This window comes from Chiloscyllium punctatum, chromosome 7 (genome assembly GCF_047496795.1).
Source record: "Chiloscyllium punctatum isolate Juve2018m chromosome 7, sChiPun1.3, whole genome shotgun sequence".
Lineage (NCBI taxonomy): Eukaryota > Metazoa > Chordata > Chondrichthyes > Orectolobiformes > Hemiscylliidae > Chiloscyllium > Chiloscyllium punctatum.
The window spans coordinates 76,909,772-76,928,858 of NC_092745.1; the positions used below are offsets into that span (position 1 = coordinate 76,909,772).

The window sequence follows — 19,087 nt, forward strand, 5'->3', positions numbered from 1 at the left end:
AAGCAGTACATATATTTCTACATAACAGTTAGTATTTAGCAACTTAACTAGAGATGTTGCTTAAAATTGTACATAAATTAAGTTAAAATATGCCTTTTGCTGTTATTTCCAGGGCTCTTGCTTTCTGGCTGTAGATCTCTGGGTTGAGGGAAGTATAACAGCTTTGTAAATCCATGCTTTTTTAAAAATCAGAAATGGTTTCATGCTCTATAAACATCAACAAGTGCAATTTGATATGATTTTACTAACTAGATTTCAATCCATAAATCCACTGCAGACATTTTATCATGAGATTGGGAACAGTTGCTTAGTTGTTGTGTAATCTTAAGGATTTGCATCTTAAAGTATAATCTAATAGATCTAGCATGGATGTGTTACTCCAAAATATGATTTTTAGCTCAATGTATTTAATGTTTTTCTCTAGAGTGGTGGACTTAGTCACTGCCATTCATTAGTTAATTTTACTATATTTAATTAACCTTTTCCCTGGACTTCTCGTACTGTGTGAATCTAAACTTGCACCTCTGCAATTCTCTGCTGTTGAAATAATGTCCATCTTTTTGAAAATTGTGTTGCAGAACATTAATTCTACAGTCCATCCAATAAACCATGGCCAAGCTAAACTTAGTTTTATTTAAATCTGCTTAGTTAATTTCAGCTATTAAAGATGTGTATATAAAAGAGCATTTTATGCACAATGACATTAGTGTTTAAGTATTCTAATAGTGACAGTTCAGACCATTTCACTAATGTGGAATACAGTCAATCAGTTTCCCTATTCCTCACCAACTCCCCAGATTAAAAAAAACAAATTTATTTTGTGCTTAGAATACTGTCAGGTTCCAGGTGTAACACTGATTTCACAGACTTCATCACACGATACTTCATCTGATCAACCCAAATATCATTAAAGTTGGAAATGGGATTAAGTGTCATGTTCAGAATCTAGGCATACAGTACTAGCTATAGCACTTTCCCTAGCCTCATTTTGATCACTACACACAAATTAATTTGGATATATAAATGATTTGCTGCTTACTACCTTTTGATTAGATTAGATTCCCTACAATGTGGAAACAGGCCCTTCAGCCCAACAAGTCCACACTGATCCTCCAAAGAGTAACCTACCCAAACCCATTTCCCTCTGACTAATGCACCTAACACTATGGGCAATTTAGCATGGCCAATTCACATAACCTGCGCATCTTTGGACTGTGGGAGGAAACCTATGCAAACTCCACACAAAGACGCCAGAAGCTGGAATTGAACCCAGGTCCCTGGCGCTGTGATGCTGCAGGGCTAACCACTGAGCCACCGTGCCACCCCATTTGTACATTGAAAATGACATAGTTTGCAAGTAAAATTAAATTTATTTACAGGTCAATATTTAGAATTGTTACTAGCTGTGAAAGTTGAATTCTAAAGTGTAGCATCAGAAAAATAAATCCAAAATAAAAGCAGGGGAGGGAAAAAAAATTGGCACAATTTCTTAATCAAAATACTCACATTTGACCTGAAAGCTTTTGCCAGCTTTCTGGGTAGAAGCTGATTAACCATGTTCAAGAAAAAAATGGCCTGAGACTGACATAACTGCTGCTCCTTCAGTCACAAACACCAGCCCAATGTTGCATGTTCTCAAGGTAGGAACCAAGAGTGACAAATAAAGTGTAAATAATTTAGCATACAAATATGAATGTTCATGTCTGTTGTGGGCAGTTAATGTAAATGGACTTGTAGTTAGGATGTCTGTGGATGTCTTTTCACAATCTTGCATTTATGCAACAATGTTTACATGATGCTTCACTGGAGCATTATTGCACCAACTTAGATGTGACAATACTGGAAAAGATGAGGCTTTATTGAATATCTTAAGTTCACAAGGTTTACATCAAAAATCTATAGGCGCAGCTACCATTTGTGACAATTAAATGTTGGATGCACCTATGCCAAAATTAGAGGAATTTATAGAAATGAAGAGTGTCCAAATCATGAACAGGTATGGAATGCAGATGAGAATTCTGAACCGTATGCATCACTCCCATGCTGACAACAAAAACAGACTAGCAAGCAGTAGTCTGAAGTGAAAAATAACCTGGTGAAGTTGGGATATGTTCACACTGACACGATAAAAGAAATGCCAGAGGCTATTGGAATAGGCAACTCTAGAAGGATGATTTCAGCAGATGAGCTGAGGCAAGGCTGGAAATAGTTTGCCTTGAGGAAGACAATATTGTAGTAGGTAGCTATAAATTCACATCGTGCCAAGGTTACATCCAGTCTAGCTAAACCCCTGTTGTTCACATCTTTCTTGTGCTAAACAGTTTGTTACCAGCTGAGTGCACAGGATAGATTTTAATTTTTTCATTTTTTGCATTTGGTAGCAAAATTTATTTTTAAATGCTTTTGAAAAATATTTGTATATAAGAGTAAAGAGCTAACTGAAATGTTTTTGTTGTATTTGATGCAGGGACAAATGTCAATGGTCCAGTTGAAATATCAGATCAGTGGCATGATTATGGTGAAATCAAGGGATTGAACTGCAATGGACCTATCAATTCTGCAGCATCTGGTTATGCCAAATTGAACACAAATGGGTGTGAGAAAGATGATTCATGTGATATCAAACTAATAAATGTACTGAACGAAAATGATGAGTCTGAATCAAGTTGTGAAAGACCAGCTAAGAGACTAAAAATGGATAATGACTCTGGAAGTGAAATGAACAGTATAAACATTTCAGAAGAAAACCTCAAACCTGAAGACTCTGCGAACTTGGCTGTTCTAACTGACTCATCAAGGCACCAAATATCTATTGAATTAGAAGCTCAACAAATCTAAAGTGTGTAATAACCCAATCTTGGTCTGACTTTTTTTTTAAAAACCTGATTTATAATTGGGTTGGTTTGTATAAATTTGGTCATTGACATCAGTGATGTCTTTTTATATATCAATATATTAATATATTATATGTAAATTCTTCTGTCTGGACTCAATACATTCTATATTTTTGCCAGATTTTTACAGATTGAGATTTTTGAATTAAGTACTCAAGTTTTCTTGCAGTCCTTTTCTGTAAATTTTGTACAGTTGCTAAGCTTTATTGTGGAGGGAAAGATAATAAATATACCAAGAATCTAATTGTCTGACTCATTCCATTTTGGTAAAATTTTAAATAATTTAAAAATGATGGAATGTTTAAAATATTTTAAGAGGTAGTGGTTTTACACTGTCTGGGGCTGTGAAGAAGTTTCAGGGTCACAGTTTTTACAAGACTGTAATTGATTGAAGCTTTTTGTATGCTATTCTATTAGTGCAGCATAAATTTCAGCTTGATTATAAAACTTTGTCCCTCAATGTTGCTCACAGTTCTGATTATATGCTGCATTTTCTTTATTTCTGATGAGTGTTATCTACAACATGTTGATTATGCATGTTCCAAAATGAAATTGTGCAAAAAAGCTGTGATATTTTTCATTAAAAAGATGTCTTTTCATTGTTTTTTTTTCCCTCAGGATTCCTGTTAAGTTTACACTCACCATTAATTTAAGCAATGTAATAAATGAAATCTGAATCCAAGAATAACCAACTGGGAAATTACAAGCCTTGTTTTAACAAGTTCATGTTCCATAGTGCTTTATAGCCAGTTAGACACCACTGTAGGGAAATGCAGCTGAATCTGTAATATGATACCTATGCCTATTATGAATTTTATAGTCTAAGCCAGTAGTGTTAAAATGTTTAAAATGCTGTAAAAGTTTTCAGCAGTTGCTCTAGTTTATCTTGTAATTCAATACCAACTTCAATGTGCATCAGCTACCAGTCCCTACCTGTTGTAGCCTACGTATTTGTGACCAACCTCATTCACTTTTTAGTTAAATAGTAACAGCACTGTGATGTGTAGGTGAATATTTTGAATTCAGTTCCTTAAGTCATGCAAGAGCTAAACAGACCACCACCACCACCCCTTTTGACATTAAATAACTATTCCTCAATTCTAAGCAAAACAAAATTGTGCCTATGCTGCTGCCCTGAACTACATCCTTTGGCTGAAATGATAAACTTACAATCACAGCTACCCTTCCCTTGTACTCAGACCCAAGCCACCTGAATTCTCTCTCCATTCCCAATGACACAAATACTTATACTGTTTTGATATGAATTAAGCTCTTTTGTCAGTCAGTGTTTGACTGAAGAATGTTTGAGTTCTCATAAGAACTACAAATTAGACTTTGGTTCTAATCTCAATCTTCATTTCACTGATTTAAAAAAAATTGCTGAATCAGAGTCATTGCTGTTTTCTCAAAATGTTCAGATACTAATTACATACTTCTGCAGTACAGGTCAGAACACTACCACTGTTCAGCAAGAGACACTCCTCTGCTTGCCCTAAAAGGAAATGCTCTCCAGGGGAAAAAAACATTTGGATGAATGTGAGGTTAGCAATGCCAGGAGCAAAAACAGGAAGGCTGATTATCTGACTGGTAATAGATCATGAAAGAGGGAGGTGTAATGAGACTTCTGATGTATACCAATTGCTGAAAGCAAGCACAAAGGTGCAAACAGGTCAAAGGCAAACAAATCCTATTATAAAAGCCACTATGTATATAATGGCCAGCACATGCAATTTGTGTTTCCAGCCTAATTTTACACTGATTATGAATAATTACCAAAGGAGTAAGCAACACAACTCAAAGTTATCATAAAGGTACTCAGATTATATTAAAAATCCATCAATTGGTGATTACTCAAGACTGCACAATATTTTTACACATCATCCCTTTCATGTTTTTAATATTTTTAGATGTATTCTAATGCTGAATACATCATTCTGAAACATTTCCGTTTTGCTGTATTACAAAAGTCTATTACAATAATTTCTACCATGTCCTTACACTAGCACGTTTCCTGTGCATTAATGATCACTTTTCAATAAAGTGGTAGTTAGTACATGGTGTGCTTTTTCAAAAAAAAAATGTGTAGTGTAATGGGATATTTGATTCATTGACATACCCACAAATTATTAAAATCCTCTTAAGCACCAATGCCTAGAATGTTCCAATAAACTCAAGATTACTAGGCTTAAGGCTTAAGCCTTGGTGCTAAAGAATGGATTCTGATAATGGTATGCTATAAAAAACAAAATAATAGTTAGCTCAATATTAAGGAGTCAGAGTTTTATACCTTGGACAAATGCCAAATGACCCACGTGAGTTTCAGCCTATCAGTCTGAACACAAAAAAAAACTTTACTGCAAACATTGTCTTTACATTTATCAGCAGTAATTGTTGCAAATGTGTCAAAAGTTTGCATCATAAAAAATAAAAATTCCCTCTTTCCTAATGTAAGTTGAGAACAAAATTTTAAATTAAATCTTTCAAACATATAAAACAATGATTTATCCTAAACCTTTCATGCCCTGGATTAGTCCATTCCCACAGATGCTAAGTTAGGAACTTTGCCATCTTTTAAGTTTTAAAACTGACTTGTGGTCTTGTGTTTACAACATGAGATGTTCTAACAGATAAGTTAGGTTTATAGCAAAATGAATTTAGTTTAAAAATGTTCTTTATTCATATGTCTCCCAACAGCTAAAATAGTATAAATGACAAATACAAAATTATTTATTCTGGTGAACCAGAAACTTGGAACAAATCAAAGGTTCAATTTTATTGAAATTCATGAGCACCACTGGGTTGGATAAAAGTATTGTAAAGAGCAAAGTGATTGTAGTCAGCTTCTGCTGAAGCTGAATTTAAAATTAACTGCTACATAATTATGCATCATCATCCTAAAGATACACATTCCCTTCTTCCAATGGCACCAGTTTTGCCCAAATCTTCACATTTGAGAACATAAAATTAACTCTTAACCCATGATTTAAAGTACTGCCACATTTTCAAGTTGATCTTTTGATCAATATGAATTTTTTCATTAAAATTCACAAAACATGAAGTTTAAGTTGTGGAAGGGGTTTTTTTGTCTCTGTTTTCAGATGATAATAGCTACAGAATGTAAAAAGCTGAAGTTCTCAAAAGGCTGAAGAGTTACCCAAATCAAAGCCATAAAAAAGTATTACAAAGTATACCTATCAAGCAAATTTCAAATCACAACAAAAATAGTAAAACATTATAAGTAAAATTATTAGAACACACAATAGCAAAAACCTATTTCTGACTCACTTTGTTACTAAATTATAAAATATCTATACATATCTGAACCAAACTACATCTACATTTGGATAGGTTAAATGTATATATTAAGTGTTTGTAAGTCAGCTCTAACCAATATCTAGGCACTTCAGTGTTTACAACATTGAACAATGCAACTTTTTTTACACATCACCAAGACCAACATCTGAATTTTTTAAGTACTAAAAGCAGCATTTCTGAAACCAGCCACTACTAAACAAGTAATATCTTGGCAGACTACAAGAAAGCTCTACAAGGAGTTTTCTTGTACTAATTCATAAGCACATTTAGTGCTGCACAAAAGCAAATGTTGCCACATTGTAACTGGAGTCATCAACGTTTGGGCAGTGCAGATTCTTAAGTCCATAGGACCTACTTAACCTGTAAATATGCATGATCAATTTAATTCACTCAACTGCATTCACAAAATCATAATTAGGAAATATCACTGGGAGACCCACTTTGCTCAAACATTTAAGAAAACTGAAATTTTGGGAAAGTCATTAAAATACCGCACATGCACTTGACTACATTATGATCCACAGGAGCCTGCAATTTTACACTTCACATACACTGTATACAAAGTAATTAGCCCATTATTTGCACAACACATACAGATCTCTGAGCAAGTTGCTGGGCTGCAGAACAACTGCCATACATTCTGGTGCATCTGGATTTAGACCAAAGTGTAAAAACAATGACTGCAGATGCTAGAAACCAGATTCTGGATTAGTAGTGCTGGAAGAGCACAGCAGTTCAGGCAGCAGGAGTTGAAGTTAATATATTAAGTAGATCTTCAAAAGTAGAGAACTGAAAGATAGGTAGATATTGAATGACTCTCACCTGCTCTATCGCCCTTAATCTGAACCAGATTGTAATTTTCAAGTTTTAGGAAAGATTTACCAAATTCTTCAGACCCATTTAACACAACCATTTTAAGTGACTCCACAGAGCCAATAATATATGAACCACCTACAGTTGGAAAACTGTAAATGATTCAAACTTATACACTGACAAGCTTTTAACATCTACTCAAATACAAATTTTTTTTTAAGTTTTGCATCTACTTCCATCAGTTCAGTATTTTGAGAAATTATTTTCAATTATGAATTGCCATTTCACAACTCAAAAATACATCTATCATTTCATGATTAAAGGAATATTGGCCGCAAGGATCGGTGTTGGGTACTCTACTTTTTGTCATTTATATAAATGATTTGGATGTGAGCATAAGGGGTACAGTTAGTAAGTTTGCAGAAGACACCAAAATTGGAGGTGTAGTGGACAGCGAAGAGGGTTATCTCACATTACAACAGGACCTTGACCAGATGGGCCAATGGGCTAAGAAGTGACAAATGGAGTTTAATTCAGATAAATGCGAGGTGCTGCATTTTGGGAAAGCAAATCTTAGAAGGACATATATACTTAATGGTAAGGTCCTCGGGAGTGTTGCTGAATAGAGACCCTGGAGTGCAGGTTCACAGCTCCTTGAAAGTAGAGTGACAGGTAGATAGGATAGTGAAGATGGCGTTTGGTATGCTTTCCTTTATTGGTCTGAGTACTGAGTACAGGAGTTGGGAGGTCATGTTGCAGCTGTACAGGACATTGGTTAGGCCACCGTTGGAATATTGCGTGCAATTCTGGTCTCCTTCCTATCGGAAAGATGTGAAGCTTGAAAGGGTTCAGAAAAGATTTACAAGGATATTGCCAGGGTTCGAGGATTTAAGCTGTAGAGAGAGGCTGAACAGGATGGAGCTGTTTTCTCTGGAGGTCAGAGGCTGAGGGGTGACCTTCTAGAGGTTTACAAAATTATGAGTGGCATGGATAGGGTAAATAGGCAAAATCTTTTCCATGGGGTTGGGGAGTCCAGAGCTAGAGGGCATAGGTTTAGGGTGAGAGGGAAAAGATATAAAACAGACCTATGGGGCAACTTTTTCACACAGAGGGTGGTACGTGTATGGAATGAGCTGCCAGAGGAAGTGGTGAGGCTGGTACAATTGCAACATTTAAGAGGCATTTGGATGAGTATATGAATAGGAAGGGTTTGGAGGGATATGGGCCGGGTGCTGGCAGGGGGGACTAGATTGGGTTGGGATATCTGGTCAGCATGGACGGTTTGGAGCGAAGGGTCTGTTTCTATGCTGTAGATTTCTATAACTCTAAAAATCATATGATGTTTTCCTTTGAATGTGTGCAAATGCTACACTGAAATGGCAACTTTGTGTCTATATTCTTATTTCCCAAGCTCAATTCTGCAATAAGAAATTGGAAAATATAGAATATTACAAGTGTTTCTACTCAATAGAGCACATTTTGCACAGGTTTCTTAAACAGTGGTCTTCTGTAAAAGAGTCAACATGCAATTTACCTGACATGAGGACCAAAAGCTGATTAATATTCAGCAATACCAACAAACAACAGTTGACCTGCCACACACTTCCAAATGAAATCCCTAGTTTAAAATTTATGTTTGCAGATGGAGAATCAAAAAGATGCTGAGAATTGGTGAGCGGAGAAACTCATGAAGGTAGTTACCAGAAAGTACAGTAATCAATTCTTAGATCTGCACATGGTATACTTGTTAGAGGCACACCATATACAATTGAAAACAGATTAAAAAGTTGAGTTGGAACTGTTTTTTGAAGCTCTAGAATGGAGATGAAGAGCAACTTGCGGCAATGCCCTCAACTACTGATGCTTTAGTAAAAAGAGGGGCCTTTGATAATAACGTTTTTGGTCCTGGAAATATCAACGTACCAAAACTGCAAAATCACCTACAATTTCTTTAATAGATTATTACAGATTTATAATTCTACATTTTCTTTTAAAAAACTAAAATCAGTAGAACATGAAAATTAGATATCTCCGTCAATCTTTCCTGTTCATACAGCTACTTTTCCCTTGATGTCCACACTGCTGCCGTTTCCTGATGTCTTGACCGACTGCTCCTCTGTGAATGTAATGTAAGAATACACCAAACTTCCGGCAATACTGTCAAAGCAATGTACAAAATATCATGAAAACCAGTCTAATCTTTAAGTAAAAACATAACATGCTGGAAACACTCAGTAGGTCAGGTAGAATTTGTACAGAGAGAAACAATGTTAAAATTTTAAGTCAATGGTATCATTCTGATGAAAGACAATAGATTTGAAATGTTAGTCTCTCTCCCCAAACATATTGTTGGCTCTGCTGAGTACTTTGAACATTTTCTGGTTTTATTTCAGATTTAATGCATTTGCAGTAGTCTGCTTTTCAATTACACTTTTATGACCCTGAAAACAACAAGTGAAACACATTCTTGAATACTTGCAATAGTTTGAGGTCAACATTGGAAAGATGAATTGATAACAACGAAAGTGAGGATTACCAAATTCCAAAAGATACACCTATTTTTAATGTGCACAGGATTGAATTTGGATTTGCTCTTTCCAGATTACCCCAATTTCGATGCATAACTGTTTGAGTGATTTATACTTTTAAATCATCTTATGACCTTTGCATTGAGAACTGAATACTGCAACAGTAAAGTATGCAGACGGTCAATCGAGGATGAACAATACAAAGCCATTTATGTATTGGTGCTAAGTTTCACAAATAGTCACAAAAGCTTTGTGTTAGAATGGCTGTGGATTCAGGTCCCACTCCAAAACATGACCACATAATTTAGTCTGAAGCTTCATAACAGTACTCATGTGATGAGATATTAAACCAAGAGTTCTAGTGAAATTCTTCAGTCACTTTAGTTTTCAGCTAGTCTATAATCCCATTGCTACTTGTGGTACCTTGCTCTTGTGAAAGAATTATCAACTTCAGCCTTCTATTAAGTGTTTACATGTGGAATATGTAGCTTATGTAGTATTTGCATCATGCCGATACAGGGGAAAAGATCTTCAATACCAATTGTTTCTTACAATTCACAGTCACGGGTATAGATATTCAGAACTGTAAAACATGACAAAAAAATCTGACCCGCAACTGCGATCAGTCAGGATAGCCGACAACACCATTTCCACAATAATCCTGGCAAAACTGCTGCCCTGTAAGGCAGTGCACTCATCCCCTCACTACACTCCTTACAAACTCATGAATGTTGAGCCAAATTCAACTCTAACTCAATTTAGAGATTTGCTGATGACACCAATGTGGTAGGTTGCATCTCAAACGCTGAGACAGTACCTGAAGGAGATAGACAGCTTAGTGACATGGTATGAAGACAACAATCTCTTCCTCAATGCCAGCAAAACAAAGGAACTAGTCGACTTCAGGAAGCGACGTGGAGGATACATCCCTGTATCAATTGTGATAAGGTGGAGGAAAGCTTCAAGTTCTGAGAAGTAAACATCACCAACGATCTTTCCTGGTTGATCCACTTTGAGGCTACAGTCAAGAAAGTATACCAATGCCTCCACTTCAGAAGACTAAAGAAATTCAGCATGTCCACAATGATTCTTAACAATTTTTACAAATGCACCATAGAAAGCATCCTAGAGTCATAGGCATTCAGTATGGAAACAGATCCTTTGGTCCAACTAGTCCAAGCCAATCATGTTTCCAAGAGTACAAGATGCCATAAGCAGCCTAAGAATGAACAAGGCTGCTGGTCCTGATGAGATTCCTGCAAAGATCCTAATGGAGGGAGGCCCGCAGCTTTGCTCTTGAAGACTTGGCTCAAAGAAAAACTCCCCCAGAGCTTCGGGACACTCAGTTGCGACCATATTCAAAAAGAGTGACAGAATTAGAGGCATCTCCCGTCTGTCAAACCACTGGAAAAGTACTTGCACATGTCCTTACCAGCAGACTTTACCCATTATTTCAGAAAATACTCCCTGATTTGCAGTGTGGCTTTTGCCTATCCAGAAGAAAAGACATGAGCTTCACATATCAATTACATGAAAAATGTCAGGAACAGAAACTGCTTTACATGGCCTTCATCGACCAAGGCCTTTGACACATTTAACCACTAGACTTTCTGATAGGTTCATCAGGATGCTCAAGCTGCTGTATGATGACATGTGACAGTGCTTAGTCACTGTGGACTGGAGTCTGATATTTCCATTGTGGACTGGAAGGTCAAGCTGGGCTGCATCATCGCATCTACCCTGTTCATCACCTTCATTGTTGCCATCCTGCATCTCACTGGCCAAAACCTGCTCAAGGGAATTCAAATCTTTACTGTATGCACGGTAGCCTGTTCAACCTTAATAGGTTCAAAGCCAAGGTCTCCACCATCTCCATCGTGGAGCTTCAATATGCTGATACGAATGCCATCTTGGTGCACTCTGCAGTGCATCTTGGACGGCTGTGCTAAGGCATAGAAGTTAGGCCTTACCCTTAACATACAAAAAAAATCCTAGTATACCATCAGCCACCCCCCAACAGTTCCTCTATCCCTCCTATAATGGTGGTCAACAACCATCCCCTTGAAAATGGGAATCACTTCTCATACCTCAGCAGTTTTCTCTCCTTCAAGGGCAACATCGATGCAGAAATACAACACTGTCTGAGTTGAGCCAATGGAGTCTCTGCCCAACTCAGAAGAAATGTGTTTGAAGACCATGACCTACAGATCCAGACTAAACTTCTGGTCTACAAAGCTGTTGACTTTCCCACACTGCTATATGAAACATGAAAGGTACCTTAAAGCACTGGAACACTACCAGAAATCTCTATGAAAAATCCTGAGGATTACCTGTCTTGATACATCACAGCTTAGTATGGCAGCTGCTTTACCAAGACCACTAGAAATTAGAGTTGTGAACACAGCTCAGTCCATCACGAAAACCAACCTTCCTTCCATTGACTCCTCCTGCACTTCCTGCTGCCTCGAGAAAGCAGCCAAGGCAATCAAAGACTCCTCCCACCTCTGTTATACTCTCTTCCACCGTTAAGATACAAGAGACAGCTTCTTCCCCCAGTTACGAGATTTATGGACACTCATATTAGAGTTGATCTTTCTCTGCACCTCTGTAGCTGTAACAGTACATTCTGCATTCTGTTCTATTACCAGGATAGAGTCATAAAGTCCTACAGCACAGAGACAGGCCTTTTGGCCTAAACTGGTCCATGCCAACCAAAATATCCAGCCATGCTAACCCCATTTCACTGCAGTTGGCTCAAATCCTTCGAAACCTTTCCTATCCATCTATTTGCCTTTTAAATGTTGTTAATGTACCCACCACAATCACTTCTGCTAGCAGCTCATTCCACATGCGCACTACCTGAGTTGCCCCTCAGGTTCCCTTTTACTCCTTCCCCTCCAATCTTAAACTGATGCCCACTTGCCCTTGATTCCCCAACCCTAGGAAAAAGACAGACTGAGTGCATCCACTCTATCCACGCTTCTCACTAAGATCCATATGCCCTCAGTCTCCTACGGTCTAAAGAAGAGTCCAAGCTTGTCCAACTTCTCCCTATAATTCAGACCCTTGAGTCCGAGCAACATCCTTATAAATTTATTCTGCACTCTTTCCAGTTTAATAACATCCTTCCTATAGCAAGGTGACCAAAACCAAACACAATACTCCAAAGTGCGGCCTCATCAACATCTTGTACAACTAAACATAACTTCCAACTTCTATATTCAATGCCCTGACTGAAGGCCAGTGTACCAAAAGCTTTATTCACTGGCCTGTCTATCTGTGACTCCACTTTCAGAGAATCGTGCACCTGAACTTCAAGGTCCCTCTGTTTACTACACTCCTTAAGGCTCAACCATTCAGCATAAAACTCCTAGCCTGATTTGATTTTCCAAAATGCAAGACCTCACACTTTGTCTATGTTACAGTTCATTTGCCATTGCTCAGCTCATTGCCCCAACTGATCAAGATTCTGCTGCAATTTCTAATAACCTTCCTCACTGACCACAATACTGCCTATTTTAGTGTCATCTGTAAACTTACTAATCATGACTTGCCATTCTCATCCAAATCATTGATAGAGATAACAAACAGCAATGGGCCCAGCACCAACCCCTGATGTTTTTATGCAAATTCTGATTTGTCTGGTTAGCATGCAATATAATACTTTTCACTATCTCAGTACGTGACAATAATAAATCAAAATCAAATCATGCAAAATGTATTTCTATTTTCCATTGTCAAATCAGGAAGCTTGTCACTCACCTAATATTTAACCCGATGAAATTGGTCCACGTGAATATATAATCTCCACCGAGAAACATTCCAATATAAGTCACCAAAATATTCTGAGGAGGTAACAAAATTTTGATGTACTAACTTTTAAAGAAATGTAAGATGGCTGCATCTGCTTTTGAGAAAATGGAGCAATATAGGTGGTTCAGCGATATATGAAATGGAGCAGAATGGATCATGCTTGAACATTAAACATTTTACCTGACTCAAGCATATTTGTAATGTTTTAATCTGGTTTCCAAAAAGATTGTCTGCTCCACATGATATATCACTTGGACAAGTGAAGTCAGATTACCAATTACATTTTTAAAAATAATTTAAAGAGTCACAAACTGTTTGAGAGATAAATTCAGAATTAAAATGGTGGTATTGAAATGAAAATAGAATTAACTTGGCATTTACAATTCAAAACAATTTCTTCTCTTTCTACATTTGTAAAGACATTATATAACATCACTGTAATGTTAAAGTTAATGCTTCCATTTTCCTATGCAGTTAAGATGCAATGAGTAGTCTTTCAGACCCTGCACAAAAGCTTTTCCAGTTTCCTTTCATTTGGAAAATCTGAATCCAATATGCTTATCCTCTCACCCTAAATACTGTACTTTGGTCTTGTATATGCTGATGAAAAATGCTTCTACGGTGGAACCATATAAAAACATATCTCCCACTTTCAAAGCCCATTATGAAGCACATTTAGTACATTAAAATGTATAATACCATAAAGATTTGCCACAAAATTAACACCTGTGCTTAAAGACTTGGACTGTAACAGGGAGGAAAGAGATAATAAACACATCTTTTCAGTGACAATTGCTAAATAAGCATGGAACTGCTTTTAGACTTAGGATCCATACTTTACCATCTCTATGGTGAGGTACTTAGACCACTTGCTTCTACTTTCCACATGATTAGCACTTGATATTGGAACACTGCAACAGGCACAGAACTACAGCATAACTAGCTCAAAATATCACTAAGAATGAAAACGTATCATTGATTCTTTTAAAAAATGTTTCATCTTACCTTAACACAGCCAACAATTGTGGTAGTAAGAGCAGAATTATACTGAGTGCACAGAACTGTAGAAAACATGAGAATAAACCTATAGAAAGAAAACAAGAGAGTGAAATGAAAGTTAAGTGTTCTGATGGTTTTACAAACATACAAAAATTTATTCCATACTGAAATGCAATTTTTACAAATTCAGAAACAGAACAATCCTTATCAGACATTGATGGGTTATCCATTTAATTAAATTTCTTTCAGATGTGGTATATCCAGCATTGAAATGAAAGGGTTGGTAGTTGAACTGTTCATATTCACAACCAGGAACCAACCCCACCCCAACTCCAAATATCAGTCTCCTTGTGCACCCATTATAGGTGACAGTAGCACTTAATACTTGCCATCATTACATTTTCTTTAACCTTGCCAAATGAAACATTGTAAGTGATAGGTAACCAATACACAGTCAAAATATCACTTCTCAAACTCTTGACAGCAGCAGATCAAAGCAAACTTAATAGGTTTCAGGATCCATTTATCGGGCAGAACATCAGTAAAAAGCTCTGCAAACATTAGTAGGAGAAAGCGAGGACTGCAGATGCTGGAGATCAGAGACAAAAAGTGTGGTGCTGGAAAAGCACAGTCGGTAAAGGCAGCATAACCACACCCATTCCACCTCCGTTCCCAACTCCAGTTCCTAGCTCCCAGCCCTACCACGCTTTTACCAATCCCCCCAGACCTCCCACTCAGAGGATGATCAATCAGTCCTCATTAAAGTCCCTACAATCCCGGATCAATGAGTTCAACATGCATTGCGACATCGAGCTTTTCTTCCACCGCCACATCCGTGCTTACATTTTCCATCAGAACTCCCACCCACCCTCAGAGGACGCCTTCTCCTGCCTCCATCATACCCCATCGACCTGGACTCCCCGGGTTGGTCTATTACCGGTCTTCAATCTCCGTCCCCAACTGCTGCTGTGACACTGATCATCTCAACCTGTCCAAGCCCCTCTCCCTTGCAACGTGCAACGCTCCACCCCTCCGCTCCAATCCCAACCTCACCATCAAACCAGAGCATGCGCGCGCGCGTGTGTGTGTGTGTGTGTGTGTGTGTGTGTGGGGGGGGGGGGGGGGGGGGTGTTGGTTTGGCGCACATACCTCTACACCACTGAAAGCCAGGCACCAACTCTCAGACACTTCCTACTGCTCCCTCGAACATGACATCACTTCCCATCACCAAACCATACACAACCTCATCACCTCAGGCGATCTCTCACCAACTGCCTCCAACCTCAGTCCGGAATCCCCACACCGCCTGGTTCTCTGTTACCCAAAATTCACAAACCTCACTGCCCCGGTCAACCCATCGTCTCAGCTTGCTTCTGCCCCACCGTACCTTGACAACGTCCTGTCCCCCTTGGTCCAGGATTTCCTCACATACATTCAGGACACTACCCACGCCCTCCACCTCCTCAGTGACTTTCGTTTCCCTGGCCCCCAACACATCTTCACCAAGGACATCCAGTCCCTATACACATCCACACGCCATGACCAAGGCCTCCAAGCCCACCATTTCTTCCTCCCCCACTGACCCAACCAATACCCTTCCATTGACACACACTCAATTGGCCAATCATTAGTACCCTCAGTCACCCTGGAAGGTAAGCATCTCATTGGTGAATGCAGATTGAAAACTTCGATGGCATGTCTAAAACAAAGGAAAGCAAACTTGGCTATGAATATTTGCTGATGAAAATGTTCTCATCTCATGTATGAAGAATGACCACTTAGGCAAAGTGAAAGATGACTACAGTTATACATGGAACTTTACAAGTGAAGGAATCAAGAACAAAAACAGATACTGTCCTCGATTTGGTGAACGTATTATATAACTGAAAATCTAGAGATGCAAATATTGATACATAAAACACTGCCACAATTTATAGCCAAAAATCAAGGCTACCGCTACCACTAGAATTTCAGTAAAATGCAAAATTATGGATATAAGAAATATTTTGGACAATAGGGAATTCACCTTATAGTTTGACTATAGATTTAAATTACATTAGCAGTATGTGAGCCACATAATATAGGTGCAAGGTGATAATGTTCGCTGAAGATTGCACAATGCTGAGTTCCATTCCTCATGCAATATTTGATCATTCAATATTTGGGATGATAAGAGGAAAGTAAAATCTGTGCTTTGCGTATCACTGATACTTATTTGGTATAATCACATAAATAATGTGATGACTGCAGCAAGAAAGAATCCTTTGAACAACTCTGTGGCATCTTTTACATGGTGGGGAGGGGTGAATGGATGGATACTGTTTTGGTTTGATGTCACCAAAATATGGCAAAACAAAAGTATAGAATTCCTGATTTGTAAATGAGTGATTGCTATCAACATAATGAATACAGAAAGTAATAACTCTACTCCGCCAATGTCTATATTCAGTTCCTTGACACGAATGGATTGTCTAGACATGAACTTGCCAGTTTCTGCCTTCAGGATCTTGTCCCATTGCAGGTCAAAAGTAGGCCAAATGGTTAAATAATCTCCTGAATCATGATTTTATTCAAATGTTTCGATGCTGATGTTGCATTATTTAGATCCAATATGTAATCACTTCAGAATAAATGAGTCTCCATATCTGTATTACATTGTCAAATGAAGTTAACAATAATCTATTTGAAACTTTTCTCAGTCTTACCTTTAATTTTTGGGAATCAATTCACAGCACACAGCTAGTCTGATGAGCCCTTTTACCTATTTAATTCTCTGCTGTACTCCAAACAATGACCTCAATATCTGCAACCTTACTCAGTATTTTACTGAATCTTAATGCAAACCTCAAATATTTTACATTCAGTTATTTCTTGCAGAGCGAACACCTGGTTCAATCATTTCAGATCATAACCACTGCTCCTATTTTTAATCATTTAATGGAAATGACTGCTGTTGCCATTTATAGCTCCTCTTGATCATGAGCTCATGCCCTTAACACTCCATTTTGCCTTGCACTCATTCCTTCCATATCATTCTTCCTTCCCTTCTGTCCCTTTTCCTGCCTCTCTGCTTACATGAGATTTTTCAATTCTGATGAGTGGCCACAGATCTGAAAACCAACTGCTTCTCTCTTCACAGGTGATGCCTGACCTATTGAGCACTTCCAGCATTGTAACGTCTATAGATTATACTGCTTGGTACAAAACTATTGAAATAAGACATTAATCTGGTTTTGCTTTTTGGTTCAACTTTTTGTTTTATAATTCAGTGCTGCATTCTGCATTTAAAAGTTTTAAAAAAGGATTATGTTCACAATAATATCTTTCATAGTTACTCTGATGAGGTCACCAGCTAGGATATCAGTCTTGTAGCTTGCCGCAAACTAATTTAAGATGACAATTTTAAATCACTAGCGGCACTCTCTCCTCAGAGGCTGGGGACGTAAATTCCACCTCATGGATTTAAGCAGATAATCTGGGTTCATACTTTAAAGGAATTGCTGCTTTGTCAGAATTGCTGAGTGTCTACAGTTTTGCTGTTCACTCCAATTTTCTGGATGATATTAATTCTTCAGTCAACATCAATGGAAGAGAGTATCTTTATTTTATGGTAGCTCTTTGTAAATTGACTGCTAACTCCCTCTACATTACACCTGTGACTGAACTTCAAAAGTGAGTCAGAGTTATACAGACCCTTAGGTCCAACCAGTCTATGTTGACCATAATCCCAAAGTAAACTAGTCCCACCTGCCTGTGCTTGGCCTATATCCCTTCTTATTCATGTACTTACTAACTGGGCAAGATGGCAATAAATGTTGGCCTAGCCAGTGATGCCCTCACCCCATAATGTACCAACTTCTTTCTAAAAAGAATGTGAATAAGATTCACTTATGTGTACAGAATAAGGTCACAAAGTGTGACAAAGTTTCATTTGCTTCGACAGCTTTCTATTTCTCAGCCATCCTTCTATCTCTGCTACTATATCATTTATTACTGTGCACAATTATGTAAAAAGCCTCATGACACTATTCACAACTTGCTTAGATTGTTTTGTATATATTTTATATGCCAATAAAATTCTGAAGACCAATGGGCAAGTGGAATTCAGCATGGCAATAACTTAAAGCTCATGCAAGACACTAATCAAAAAATGTAATGAAATGTTGGTCTTTACCTTAAACATATTGGAATGGAAGTCAGTGGAGATTATACTTCAGTTATATTTAAACTTGATCAGATCACATCTGGATTACTTCTGGCAAATGACTACAAGGATAAACTGGCCTCAGGAAAGAGTGTCATGCAGATTTACCTCAAAAGATACCTGTACTGAAAGGTCAAATGAGGAGGACAGACTGACTGTAAAGGCAGGACAACTGGACTCCTGTTCTAGGAGCACAACTAGTACTGCAGAACAAAGAAACAGAAAATATGTTTTCCAGATTAAATACATTGCTAGTTCTGAATGTAGGTTTGCTCGCTGAGCTGGAAGGTTCGTTTCCAGATTTTTCATCACTTAACATCAGTGAGCCTCCGCACTGGTGGTATGGCCCATTTTAATTTGTGTTTAGGTTCCCTTGGATTGGTGATGTCATTTCCTGTGAATTTCTAGAAACCAAGAACTTCTAGAAACATGGCATTTCAACCGGAACTCTATCAACAAACACATTGACTTGGATCTCATTTATAAATACTTGAGAAAAAGAACAGGAAATGACACCCACC

At 37.8% G+C, this 19,087-nt stretch overlaps 2 protein-coding genes across 6 annotated transcripts in view; one reads left to right on the forward strand and one right to left on the reverse strand.

Moving 5' to 3' along the window:
- The window catches only part of LOC140479829 (mesoderm induction early response protein 1-like), a 59,547-nt gene extending 56,006 nt beyond the window's left edge, over positions 1–3,541 (forward strand). For 2 of the 5 annotated variants that reach the window (XM_072574101.1, XM_072574102.1), the window contains exon 12: positions 2,468–3,538. In XM_072574101.1, coding sequence (XP_072430202.1) covers positions 2,468–2,838 — 371 coding nt within the window. In that variant the 3' untranslated portion in view covers positions 2,839–3,538. Of the gene's footprint in view, positions 1–2,467 lie in introns of all 5 variants that reach the window. The other 3 variants (XM_072574104.1, XM_072574099.1, XM_072574100.1) reach the window with 2 other exon arrangements.
- A 2,101-nt stretch (positions 3,542–5,642) lies between these two features.
- Positions 5,643–19,087, reverse strand: part of LOC140479832 (solute carrier family 35 member D2-like protein) — a 49,621-nt gene continuing 36,176 nt past the window's right edge. Inside the window, exons 10-12 of the mRNA XM_072574106.1 lie at positions 14,369–14,447; positions 13,313–13,395; positions 5,643–9,179 (exon numbers count right to left, since the gene is read on the reverse strand). Coding sequence (XP_072430207.1) covers positions 9,071–9,179; positions 13,313–13,395; positions 14,369–14,447 — 271 coding nt within the window. The 3' untranslated portion in view covers positions 5,643–9,070. The remainder of the gene's footprint in view (positions 9,180–13,312; positions 13,396–14,368; positions 14,448–19,087) is intronic.